We start from the raw sequence: 13,430 nt of genomic DNA on the forward strand, positions 1-13,430 counted from the left end.
AATGTAGTTAATAAACGTATGTGTATGGCTAGTTGCTTTTCCAATACTGGAATACCTGGAATGTGTCTAGGCTAATTTATACTAAGATCTCTAGTGAATCTGATTCATGTCGCTTACGGCCTCGAGATTATTCCGTAAAAGATCCGTATTCCTCTATCTATTCAGTCATGGAAGTTGAAGGGGCCTGAGGTTTTGCTTACGTCGGAGGTATGGTAACGATCTTCCACCTCCTAGTTACGTAGTATAAACCAAGAATGTGTCCATCCCAGCAGTCAAGTTCCCTTCCGTGAAGATGGAAGAGCAGGGGTGGAAAGCACTGGATCTACGACCTGTACGGCCTCCAGGCCTGAAGAGGCCAATGTCAATGGCCCGAAGACTCGATAGGACCCGCGAACGTGGTGTTCAGGCCAACCAGGATTAGCGACCGAGATCCTTAGGCCAAGGACTGGAAGTGTGAGACATTCGTCTAGCGATCTCGATCTCTGGACTACGGCAACTAGCCTTACGGCCAGGCTGGCTCTCAGTCCATAGCTCTCAAACCCCCTCGGCCTTCGCTCCGCCAACTGGCAGACACAAGGGCTTGCAATCCACCTGGGCTATCAAACCCACGACAATAATCCTCTGCGGCTTTATGGCCCGCTCTGTAGGTGTCTCATTTCCGCCGCTTGGCCTCTTAATACGGTCGGCTTTCCTCCACCTTTCTTGCAATAGACGCCAGCGTTTCTTCATCCATCTTCAGATCGCCTTCAAAATCCATAAAAATCACGTTTGCCCCGTGCTCCACTGCCGCCTCATAACATTATGCCGGTGTTACTATCCGCATGTCCTTGTCATAGAAGGTCGCCTGTCAGTTTCTGGCATCTTTCCTAGCCAATCTCTCTACGGCGGTAGGATCGGATGGATCCACATCTAACTCATAAACCTTCTTCCATTCACCGGTCTCGCCCCGAGCCTTAAAGGCAATTTTTACTGGTGTACCAAAGAACTTCTGGGGAGCTCGGTGAGTACGGTCGACTCGAGGGGCGCTGGCCACGATCCGGGGCGTAAGTTTTTTTTCGCCCTCGCCCGGTGGGTGTACTACTTCTCGGCTCTTCCGGGGGCTTGCTCCCAGTACGTTGTGGGCCAATGGCGTCTTCGTCACTCGGCGCAACCGCCGACAGCTCTGGAGATGGATGTGGACGGACGGCGCCCTCTCGCTCCGGTGCGTTCCTGCCAGTGAGCCAAGCTGCCACGTCACTCTGCGTGACGATGCGTCGGGCACGTTCACTTCAATCATTCAGTTGTGAGGGCCCCGGGATGGGGCTTTATTGCCTAGGTATCTCCGACAAAGCTTCAACGCCATCAGGCATATGAGATCTCCCTGCCTCTGGAGGCAGGTCAGGTGAGCGTCCATCCAATTTTGCTGCAGCAATTTCTCGGGCTGCCGGTCCCGGCAGACTAAGCATTCCTGCTTCATCTTGCTCCTCACTCTGTTCTTCGTCTGACAAACCTTCGAGGGTTTCACAGCTGGAGATGACCGGAGGCATTGGAGCTGCTTTTGTATTCCACGCTGCTTGTATCAGAGTCTGCTCAAGATCAAGAGCAGTTCTTTCGTCACTTTGCTGTTCTGCCATTTCGACGAAAATCTGCGTCACAGGCCGCGGGTTGCTTTTCTCTCCGGTATCTCCAACAGCCGGCTCTGACCCCCGACTTATGGAAGCATTGTTCTGAGCTGGAATATCCTTCGCCAGGGATACGGGGCGAACGGAAATTGATTCTCGGTCTGCAGTTCCTGATCTAAACACGACTATCTCCAGTGGCTGCTGATGCAAATCATCAGGCCCACCTTGCTGGACAGACTCTGCTTCTCCAAAGTCGAACTGGGTTAACGGCCGATCAGTCCGAGCTAGGTTAACCGCGGAAGACTCGGCTGGTAATACTCTCTCATCTGTAGAATTGTCCGCCGACTGCTCCGTGCGAACTGTCTGCACGTCATTCATAACAGTATCGTGTGAAGTTATTCTCTGGTGCGGACCTTCAGGAGACTGTTAATCGTGATTCAGACGCGGCACCTCTTTGGCTGCATCCATATCCTTTCTCACGCTAACGTCTCTTTGCAACGATCAATCTCAGCCTCGAGATCCCTTTCCAATACCGTTGCGTCGTTGTCAGTTTCGGCACCTTCACTCGACCAATACGTTCGTTCGGATATTCGTCCACGAGGGTGGCTTGAAGTTCGGGGCTAATGTCTGTGCCGCACAGGATGTCAGCATTCAGATACGCAAGTAACCGGTGGCCGGTTTGTCTGCTTCTCAAGTCCCATTAAAAGGCCACCAAGACCTACCATCAGAGTACACATCGACAATCCACCATTGGTCGTTGGAGGGCAAGACTTCCTCCGCCGCCTTGAGGCGATGTTGACCATGCAAACACAACACGTGGCTCATTCCGAAGTCCAGCAGTGGGTAACCTACTCGCCCCGGTTATTATTAGTTATCAATATCTCCCTTGTCAGTTCTTCTCGGTCAAGAGCCTCCCACAGATGTCGAGTGGCAATAACAGCGGTAACATGATTTTGCACATCTGAACGACAACAGCGGTCTTTTCAAAAGATCTCATAAACTCGGTCAACGTTATGTGAATCCAGGCCGGTGGAGATCAACGGGTGAGGAATGATTTGTCACAGCTTGATCTTGACAGCTCCGAAATACTTCCGGTTCCGCTCTTGACTCAATTGGAACTCGGTATCCGTGTACAAGTAGGTATCCATCACAGGAGAAGTAAATTCCTTGAAAGAGTCTTGCTGCTTCTCTGCCAAAGGCCAGTAGATCCTTAAATCTCTTTCCTAGCCGGTCAGTCCCAAAAAAGGCAGTCCGGCTCACTGGAAATATAGTTGCGCTCGCTGAGCTCTCCACAGCGAGAGGCTCAGCGACTGTCAACATTGTGACCTAGCTAGGCAAACATCAGCGAGGAGATAAATGAAAGGCAAAATGACCTCTAAGGAGCTATTTACACAGATATTGCATAAACATCACAAAAGCCTACCGATTAGTGAGAAAGAATCGTCTTGTCACGGGGTGATATATCTGATAGAGAATACCATAGCTGCTGGTAGGGCCCTCAAAAGTCCCAATGAATCTCTAATCGACCGGGCACCAGTTAGACCCCCCTTTGACCTGACCGGAACACTTTCTTCCTCCAGCAATGGCACACAGCGCAAAGGACTGGCCCATAGCCCAGATCCATTCAGAAAGAATCCCGGCAAGACCATACAAGAATTACCAAAGAGCCTGGGTCTCCCTCAAGCTCTAAAGTCTCGACATTCTACATCATCCACACTTATCGTAAGGGATGATGAGTCCCCTTGGGATAACTTTGAGCCAGCCTTCCACTGCAGACTCGCAGGCTCTATCGTGGTCTGCGTGCAGCAAACTCGTCCGTTTCAAACGGCCGCGAAGCGAGAGTATGCCATGGAAAATACAGAGAGAATCCACGGCTTGTATCAGCAGCTTCAACATGAGAATATATTGTCAGTAAAAGAATGTTACACGGACAACAGTCGATTCTATATCCGAGTAGATGATCTCCCTGTGACTCTTGAGCACCTGGTAAATCTTACCATCAGTGAAAACCAATTGTCGTCCATCATTGCCCAGGTAAGTCATGACCACGCAGATATCACGTGGTAGCTGATGTCAGTATAGGTTTTGAATGGCCTGTTCTACTTAGTCGCATCTGGTTTCGAGCACACAGCCTTGACATGCTCAAACATTCTCCTCGGATCTGATAGGACTGTAAAGATTAGTAAGACTGGTCCATTCCTGTTTCTCCCTTCAAAACTGACAAATCCATAGCGGCACTGGAAGGCTGCGAGAAGCGCTTGTCACAAATCCATGGCCGCTATTATGATGCAACCGATGCATAAGTACGAAAAGAAGAATGGAGTGATTGGCGTGGATAACCTGAGGCACTGGCCGCTGGACTTGTTCGCCGTCGATTTCCTCACTACTACTTCCTCCGCTAGGTCAATAAAGATACTAAAACAGGTAAGACCCACTCTTCACCGGCTTGCCAGCCCCCAATTACTCATTGGTACCAGCATTCATTTGTTATGGAAAACAACCGCGCGCGGGGGAATTCAATTGGATTAGCCCGCTTGGCACTGATTACGACAAAGACATTCTATTCCATGATTATTAATATGTAGGATGAGATTCTAAATCCTGAAGCTTCATCTCAATGAAGTTGTTTCTTAATGTCCTCCTATATTAGCTGAACATTCAGAGACCATTGACCCTTCATAACGTAATACAGAGACCAGCTCTTGTGTTCTATTGAACGAAGATATATAAAGTTAACTCCTGGTAGCCGCAACAAACCAAATATAATAAATAAGAAAAGGCAGATCAGAATATGGCCAACAAATCAACGGGAAATCAAAAAGGTGTCTTATTAATTGGATAGATTTGGAAAGTCGTAGTCAGCAGTTGTCCCTCCATTGTCGGGATTGCCTATCTCAAAACTGTGCAGTATTTCATCAAGATTGGTCAAAACAAGCTCGGAGTTAGTCATTATTTCACTTTCAAAGGTTGATGTCCACTGGTCAGCAGTAGCGTTTCTGTCATGTTCGCACTGGTTAAGCGAAATTTGCATAGGCAAATCATGAGGGCCGTGACCAAGTTAAGACTTAATCAATGTTTCATCACCCGGGATCAAGAGCCATTGTTCAACAGTTACTTTATTATGGGGCTGGGATTGGTTAAAAAGACCCGTCGAAGTCTTGTTCAGACTATCATAGTCTACAGAAAAATATGCTCCTCGGAATCTGCTACATAATCTTTCCTTTATCTTGTGGACTGCAAGCGCAAGATCAACCGGCTCCCAATTTCCCGTGCTATACTGGTGGTCCAGATGGGCCTGATACACTCCATTCGTGCAAGACAGAGCGGATAGCCCTAGTATTCCGGTCTCATCTTGAATGACTCTATATAGAGCTTTGGAGATTTTTCCAGACATCAAGTCTGCCACCGCCGGTTCTAGAGAATAAAGTAAGGCCACCATTCTCGGTCGCATGTACAACGTGGATATAGCAATAGCATTAACCCCATTATGAGTGATACTGACGTTCTTGCTGCAAAACAAGTTAGCTCGAACATTAGTATAAGCCAGTGCATTGTAGTACATACATCGTGGACATTAATTCATCACTATATATCAGCACAAAGCCCAGACCGACAATACTGGAGATAATCCATAACAATCTACCTTGTCTCAGGAAATTATGGATCACATCGCATTTACTTTTAAAGAGATCCCTGGAAAAACAGGCATAAACAATACAGTTTATCATATACGCCTTTCGCTTTTCTCCGGCTCTTCGAGGTCGTGGACAGTGACTCTGGGGGCACCCGCAGATTTCCTTATAATTTAAGACCAGCAACATCCGCGCGACCCGCTGACCAACTGCGTCAGCGATGGTATTGTCTTTGAGTATAGTCATATTAGCAGCTGCTGCTCTGACACCTCTCCATTCGGTAGACAAGCCAAGTGTGTGCAAGTCTTGAGACGCATTTAGATTCCAGGATGTCAAGAGCAGTATCAGAGCAAGTCATAAATCTGGATTAATCAAACGTGCATCTAGACACAAAGCCTGTTTCAGATCTGTTTTTCTCATGCATTGTACTTCTTCCCCTGCTTCATATACCTTCCGTAACAGGCAGACGACATGATCAGGGATAGTGAGCAACAGATTAAGAGCTGGGGTCGGACTTGCGTTGGTCAACGGACTCTCAGTGGTGGTTTAATTAGTACCAGGAGGAAATGGTGAAGCAGTAACTCCCTTTCATTGTTGCTTCCATGGAGAGTCAGCAGGAGGTGTAAGATACGGATAGGGACTGCCGGGATGAAGTGAGCCTTTGGGCGCTTGTATAAAACCTTAGACTCCAACATGTAAGAACCCAGCTCCTACATTTCTCTCTTGTTCATCGCCTACAATTACATGATTCTTATGGATCTCAACAATGGGCTCGGTTTCAATGGGCTGAGGCATGCTCCATAAAGATCCATCTATATGACAGGGCATCTGGCTATTTACAATCATAGTGTCAACGGGCATAGCGGCAGGTGTGGAACTGTCTGGGCACAATATATTAATTACCATGGACATTCGCGTAGAAGCAAAGCAGCTGGTCGACAGTTAAGAGGTACCTTTAGTCATTGACTGGGTGCTCGCAGTCAGCTTTCCAACTTTAGATAAAGACCAGGACTTAATACCGTTAACACCGTATAGCCTACGAAGCAGGTCGGCAAGCTAAATGAAATATAGGAACCTGATAATACTCACACATATAAGCAGTGCATCGCCAGGCTAGACATATTGAGTATCCATCCTCATCCTGCCAGTAGAACACTCACTTCTCTAAGTTCACTTTCTGGGAGAACCAAGTATCCTTGTCTGTTAAGCCTTTAAGAATTCTCCTCCATTAATTAGTATAGAACGCATACTGAAATGATTTGCTACACACCTTGATCCGGAGCATGGTCTCCTCTACCTCATCCATAGTCTGTAGGATCAGTCTATGATAACGTATTGAAATGAGCGGTATACAGTAGATGCAGCCGAAGTGCCTGATTCATTCGACTCAAGAATTTAAAAGATAGAAGGAGGCAAGGAACCAACGAGCAGGAGGCACCAACAGCGTAGGATGTTGATCAAGTATATTAGAGATCAGGAACTGTCAATTTTAAGTAAAGCTGAAGTTCTAAACAGTCCTTGGAACCAGAAAGTATCAACATATTCAAAAATAAGTGAAGGTGAACAGGAGTAACATGAGATGTGCAAATGTCAATATGGGAGGTGAACATAAACAACAGGCAGAGAACGGACCGACTCTATATTATAAGAGTCCTCATGCTTGCCCTCGAGTCCAAAATTACAGGGAAGATAAAATACTTTTGATATATGTTATATTTAATGTGAAGTTAGATCCATATTACCTGTAAACAGTGATAATGGAAAATGTGGAGAACATATAGGTGAATTATCGCTCAAGAAGAACTCAAAGAGACAGTAGAGGAATAGTCTCTATTCCCGTGTCCATCTGTTTTAAAGTCGCGGGGTCCTAGAGTCAAGACCAGTCTTGACTGAGTCTATCACAGATACCTAGAAAAACATCAGTAAATAAGAAACTAAGAAATAAACTAGAAAAATAAATACACCATCACTGCTTAGCCAGAAGAAGCATATTCTTGAGATAATAACTGATACAGCCCAGTGTCTAAAATAAACATTATAAATTCTTCTTTAATATTCATCCTAAATATCAATGTCGTGACCTAGAGCTGATATCTCGGAAACCACTGGTTAAATAACAAAGTAGATTCATCATTAATATTACCCCCCGGCCATGATCTCTAACTACCAACCACAGCATAAGACAGGGATACGAAAGTCCTAGTCTTTTATCAAAATAAATAAGACAGAGCCACGGAGGTCCCAGAGAAAGATGATGCAGATAAAAAGAGGAAGATAAGCAGGAGAAAGAAGGGGTTTATATACTAGAGAAGAACAGAGTATAGTAAAGCTATCAGAAAAGAGGAATCACCAGGCAGAGTCACAGAGCAGAGTCACCGAGCAGGAAGGAAAGTGACTAAGCAGAGTCATACTCACTAGTTAACTAGTTAAAATGCAATTGCAAGCGGTGAGGCATAGTGATCAATCAGAAAAGCGTGTACTATTATGATTATGATTATGATGATGATGATGATGATAATATAATATAATATAATATAATATAATATAATATAATATAATAGTTATAATTAATATGATTATTAATGATGACTTAGAAGGTGTCGAAACTATAACCATAGAAGTAGGTAATGAAAAGTATTTAACACTGGCTACCATTATGTTGCAGTAATCAAAAGGTGCCTCCGCCGGGTGCTGTACACCGACGCAGCACTTTATATCCTATCACTTAATCATTTTCCAATCCATACTTCATGTTGGAAGGTTCCTTCATATACAAACTGGGCAGTTAGCTGCTTGCTCTGCACCGGGTTAGTGGATTCCGGACGTCGCAAAACACAGAAGACAGTGATGAAACTGATTAATAGGAGGACGAATCAACGTAAACAACTATATATGAGGAACGACAAATATAATTAGAGTATATAATTGATAAAGAAGACTATAATCATTTTAAATAACCAGATAAAGTCAACATCTAGTTTATGTGTATACATTTCAGTTATATAGTGCTGAATTGCTTCAATTTGAATTGATTGTTATATCTTGGTAGGTAGAGTGGCTTGTTTGGGTAGGTAGAGCGATGGCTCGTTGTTACGCTGCTTTATTGTCCAATTATATTCTAGAGCAGGCTTGTCGGTGAAACCCCCCTCATGAGCAGCTATTCCTGCCAAAGGTGAATTTCGGCACTGGGGTGGGTATCAAGGGTATTGAGTTCACACGTTTGTGGTCCGCATGGGGTGCATTGGACAAGCAACCCTAAATCAGGCCGATTGGGGCCTTTAAGGCAATTAGTGCAACCTAGAGAGGCTTTCAGAGTAGAGTTCTGCCTTTAAAGTACTCATATTGATTCTGCTAATTATAAGATAAGTAAGCAAGATACAAATTCGTATTTTAGCATGTATGTCGCAGTGGGCGGGACACCGCAAGTATATCGCAGGTTCTTCCACCACTGGACGTCGTGCGCCATGCGACCTCTAACTCGGTCCCCTCTTGCGCGATGGGATCACTGGGGGAGAGAAAGTAACATTCCCGCAGAGTGATCTGACCGCTGTCAATGGGGTGAACGACGACGTAGATCTGGTCCCTCCGGGGGGGTGGCAGGCAGCTGGGTGCTCTCCCGGTCTCCATGTTCACGTGAACAGCGGCGGGCTTCGCGGTTGTATCGAGACGATGGGGCCCCAATTATCTTTTCCGCGCGTTTGAAGGGCATTCGACCTCGGTGGATTTGGAAGATGTGAGTGTCAGTGTAGTGTTTCGAGTAACACCCGGGTGCGGTAAAAGAGTGGACTATTCATGTGGGGTGAGAAAGCTTGGGTTTCCCCAGCCTCCCTCCGTCTGCCTCACTCCTCCACTGCATTTCAAATAGCCCTACCCCGCCAGGTTGACAAGTTCTGGTTGCCGCACAGCCGTCAAAAAGCCACTCCTGTACACCACTCAATTAACTGTCCGATTCCCTCGTCTGGCACCAATGGCTCTTATTACTGTCGCGATTCTCGCTGTCACTACAGTGTTCTTGGTCCTGCGAGTCGGAAAGGCACGGAAACTGCCCCAAGGGCTCCGGGAGGTGCCTGTTGCTGGGAATGTCACTGCCATGGGGGCATATCCCCAACAACAACTCCGCAAATGGGCCGTCGAGTACGGCGAACTGTTCCAGGTGCGCTTCGGGCGCCAGGTTTGGATCTATGCAAATAGTCCATCGGCGGTGAATGAGATTTTCGACAAGCAGTCCCAGCACACTTCCTCACGCGCACCGAGCCCCGTGGTATCTGATTTGCTCTCCGGCGGGATGAGGTGAGTAAGGGGAGAAAGACGCATCTTGTCCAAGAAACGCCATGCAGTCCACTAACTAGGATTTACGCAAGTCTTCAGGTTCCTTCTTATGCCCTACTCGGCAGAGTGGCGGCGGCTTCGTGCCATCGTGCACAAACTTCTGACCCCGAAAGCATCCAACGAATTCATTCCGTCGCAGGAGTTTGAGGCCAAGCAGCTGCTGTGGGATATTCTGACAGACAACGACAATCAGAAAAATTTCTACATGCATATTCGACGGTATACGACCTCGGGTACGTGGGCAGTCCCTGTTGCGCCGTCAAAACCCCCGGTCGTCCGGTGCTAATTTTCTCGAAACCAGTGGTGATGATATCGACCTACGGACGCCGCGTCCCAGTATGGGTAAGTGTTTTGTTTTATTCACTCCCTCCGGTCGAGGTCAGCGCTAACTCCTGCACCATTCCTTTAGGAATGCGAAGACATCCGCGAGATTTACGGGTTGATGCAGGAGTTCAGCGAATTTGCCACGCCCGGACAATACCTAGCCGAGACCTTCCAGGTGCTGGCATACCTCCCCCAGTGGATGCAGTGGTGGAGAAAGGCCGCCCTCCGGTCCTTCAACCGACAGGCGGTCATCTGGATGAAATACTGGAACCGTCTCCGGACGCAGATGGAGAAGAACCAAGCCCCGGATTGTTTTGTGAAGCAGTTCATCAACACTGACTATAAAAAATGGGTATCAGCGAGCTGCAAGCCAGCTTTGTTGCCGGAAGTATGTTCTAATCATGCATTTCTCGGCCCCTTGCCGACGGGTGGACTAATGATGTTTCTCTGCAGCAATGATTGAGGCAGGTTCCGAGACGACCTCCTCCGCGCTCAACTCCTGTATCAAGTACTTGGCGGCTTACCCGGAAGCCCAGGCGAAAGCCTTCGCGGAACTCCGCCGTGTGGTGGGTGAGGACCGCCTCCCTAGCTTTCGCGATGAGGCGGAGCTGCCCTACATCCGTGCTTGTGTGAAGGAAATTCTGCGAATCCGCCCGGTCACCACGTATATCACCCCAAGCACCCTGATGTTTATCGCATACTGACTCGTCCCCTCTACTCACAGCCTGGGCTCTCCCCACTAACCTCGGTGGACGTTGTGTATAAAGATTGGTTTATCCCCGCCAACACCACCGTTGCTATCAATCATTACGCGCTACACTTCGATCCGGCGCGCTACGAGAACCCAGACGACTTTGTGCCGGACCGGTATCTCCAGCACCCCCTCAAGGCGGGGGCATACGCTGCTCACGCCGACCCGTACGCCCGCGATCATCTCGACTTTGGCGCAGGCCGCCGCATCTGCCCCGGCATGCACTTGGCCGAGAACAGCCTGTTCATCACCATAGCGTGCCTGGTATGGGCCTTTGAGATCCTCCCCCCGCTTACCGACGACGGGAAGATCGGATCTGTTGATGTGTCCGACGCCGCGTACGAGGAGGGGATGAACACTCTTCCCAAGCCCAGTGAGTTGCGATTCGTCCCGCGGAGTGAAAAGGTGGTGGGGTTGATCCGCAGGGAGTGGCAGCATGCTAAGGAGGAGGGCTATATGCTGGGTTTGGTCAAGGTGAATGCGCAAGGGATGGTGGTAAATTGAGTGTGGAATGTTTACTGTATATTGTGTATGTACAAATTCGTCTTGGGTGATATTATAAGTCTCTTGGGTCGAATGTGGTATCGCAACTAGAAATTCACCAGCATAGAGGTACTTGCATCCCTATATGAATTAGGGCTGTATCCCATGCAGTGCGGGGTTTCCCCAGCTGGCCTCATATGTTAGCTTCAAGAACTTCTCCCCAAGGATAATGTGGTGGGGTGGGGTTGTTTCCATTCACCTGGGACGCTGGACATAAATTACCCCCCTCCGCATTTTCATAAAGGGTGTAGAATATGGGGCTTATTCCTGTTATTTGTATCTTCTTTCGTCACCTCTGCACATCACTTCCCCAGTGGTTTACTCTTCTTCCTTTCAATTCATCATTTGGGGCGTTTCCATCAAGGATCTCTCCATACGTGCGGGGCTTCATGAGATCTATTGGCTTGCTGCTTAGGAGTGTCTGGATGCGTTGCGTGGCTTCCTGCAGAATTTGGGAGACGAGAAGAAGGGAAGGGAGCAAGAAGGACTTGTGCTGCCGTGCTAGTCAATGTCAATCACACAGTGATAATAAAACATAGGTTTACTGATGAAGAGCGACTCAACGTTTCCGCCAGGGCTTGTTCCAATGCGGAGGCGAGATTTGTTGGCGAAGCAGAAGGGATTCCTTACGATTTCTCGTGGCTCTCTCCTCCTGATATAACTACTATCGTGTTGCTGACTGATAATACCAAGATCTGTGTAGATTCAACGCGTTACTGATGGTCTATTATATCGCACCTTTGAGACTCCATATTACCCTATGGTATAGATCTGAGCAACTGTGCTGTTGGGAAGGATCATCCGCGCTAACCTCACTGGGGTTCTCTAATATCTGGACCAGTGAGAATCATTTCAGGATGAAATCATCGATTTCAAGAAGAAGACATAAATAAGACCAATGGGGACTAGATAGGCCTCTGCTCGCGAATGACAGCACCCCACCCGTCCAGACCCTCCTCGTCAAGCAATGACAATAGCACCGTATCCTGCTTATCCTCGATAAAGGAGGTGTCGTGCGCCAGCGCAACATGCACCCCTCGGTGCGTCTCCAGATACCGCACACGGGCTACCGTGTCCCGCGCCGCGTCGAGGTCGGTGTGCAAGCAGAAATGGGTGCCTCCGGGGAGCGGGAAGCGGGCGAAGTCTTTGACCCCGTCCAGGAGAGCCCTAGATAGAGTTCCAAACGTAACAGTGAGCACAATTTTTCATTTTTTCGTCTTTTCTCTCGTGCACCTCCTCTTCCCCCCATGCACTCGCATCTTCGCTGTTGGTAGAATGCAAGAAAAGGGGTCATACCGTGAGTGACAGCAATCTGACCCCAGCAGGATCCAGTCTCCAGACGCCAGCCGGGCGCATGCGCACAGGTTCCCAGGCATGTGGCCCGGGGCCTGGATGATCCATAGGCTACCATCGCCTAGGAAGTCCAATGCATGGGGAAAAGGTCCGAAGGGCATCCAAGGGCCCAGAAAGGTTTGCCACCTCTCGGTCGCGCGGTCCTCCGGGTCGAAAAATCGGCCGTCCCAGAAGGAGGTCGGGTCGGCCAAGTGTCCCGGCGTGCAGAACTCGCGCGTCCCCGGTCCGAACCAGGCGACTGCGTTGCGGAACGTGCGGCTGATGGGACGGCAGTGATCGAAGTGAGCGTGACTGTGAGAAGATGGGTCAGTTAGTCCAGGGCTGCTGCCGATGCCTCGCAATGGAAGTCCCTCCGCACCTGAAAATGATGGTATCAATCTGATCCGGTGACACTCCGCTACGATGTTGAATCTGATCTGAGATTGACTTGCTGGGCGCCTGGAACTGGGCCTCGACGAAGGGGCCTTCTGCGACTGCGGGCGGATAGTCATCAGGGTCCTGGATGTGCCTCTATTGGTGAGTAAACAGTCCTCATACCCACCCCATATTCCGGGTGACGCACCGACGAGAACCCGAGGTCCCAGATGATATGTCTCTGCTGGCCCGGATGGTAAATGTAGAAGGCCCAGTTATACATTCTGAACTCCACAGCTGGCTCACCGGCATGGAGTTTGTGATAATGTGCTGTCATACTGCCGCCGTTTAAGAGCTTCACGTCAACGAAAGCGGCTGTCTCGGGAAGCTCCCGGTCGAAGTCGGACATACTGCTCCTGCGGTGTGGTTGTTTTCGTTGTTGTGATATGTGTAGAATTATCCACCAAGGAATTAAAAGAGAAGATGGAATATAGTGAGATGGTGGCTCAGGTATCCAGTCGTCAGTTCATACGAGGCTCTGCA

General features: G+C 48.4%; 4 protein-coding genes across 4 annotated transcripts; 2 read left to right on the forward strand and 2 right to left on the reverse strand.

The window, feature by feature from the left end:
- Window positions 1-2,969: 2,969 nt before the first annotated feature.
- On the forward strand, window positions 2,970-4,186 carry BO85DRAFT_375936 (uncharacterized protein; the record flags this gene model as incomplete). Its single annotated transcript, XM_025656197.1, has 4 exons — window positions 2,970-3,587; window positions 3,684-3,802; window positions 3,857-4,025; window positions 4,079-4,186. The coding sequence occupies 4 exons, from the start codon at window positions 2,970-2,972 to the stop codon at window positions 4,184-4,186; spliced, it is 1,014 nt and encodes a 337-aa protein (XP_025513843.1).
- A 375-nt stretch (window positions 4,187-4,561) lies between these two features.
- Window positions 4,562-6,354, reverse strand: BO85DRAFT_461013 (uncharacterized protein; the record flags this gene model as incomplete). The annotated part of the gene is made up of 5 exons (XM_025661753.1): window positions 4,562-4,578; window positions 4,749-5,110; window positions 5,166-5,538; window positions 5,611-5,765; window positions 6,323-6,354. The coding sequence occupies 5 exons, from the start codon at window positions 6,352-6,354 to the stop codon at window positions 4,562-4,564; spliced, it is 939 nt and encodes a 312-aa protein (XP_025513844.1).
- Window positions 6,355-9,200: 2,846 nt separating this feature from the next.
- BO85DRAFT_489913 (cytochrome P450) lies at window positions 9,201-11,141 on the forward strand (the record flags this gene model as incomplete). Its single annotated transcript, XM_025663634.1, has 6 exons — window positions 9,201-9,523; window positions 9,602-9,795; window positions 9,864-9,904; window positions 9,972-10,278; window positions 10,340-10,542; window positions 10,611-11,141. 6 exons carry the CDS (start codon window positions 9,201-9,203, stop codon window positions 11,139-11,141), a joined length of 1,599 nt encoding a protein of 532 aa, XP_025513845.1.
- Window positions 11,142-12,085: 944 nt separating this feature from the next.
- On the reverse strand, window positions 12,086-13,296 carry BO85DRAFT_461015 (MBL fold metallo-hydrolase; the record flags this gene model as incomplete). The annotated part of the gene is made up of 4 exons (XM_025661754.1): window positions 12,086-12,347; window positions 12,477-12,824; window positions 12,892-13,043; window positions 13,096-13,296. The coding sequence occupies 4 exons, from the start codon at window positions 13,294-13,296 to the stop codon at window positions 12,086-12,088; spliced, it is 963 nt and encodes a 320-aa protein (XP_025513846.1).
- Window positions 13,297-13,430: the final 134 nt, after the last annotated feature.

Source organism: Aspergillus piperis (genome assembly GCF_003184755.1).
Source record: "Aspergillus piperis CBS 112811 unplaced genomic scaffold BO85scaffold_14, whole genome shotgun sequence".
Classification (NCBI taxonomy): domain Eukaryota; kingdom Fungi; phylum Ascomycota; class Eurotiomycetes; order Eurotiales; family Aspergillaceae; genus Aspergillus; species Aspergillus piperis.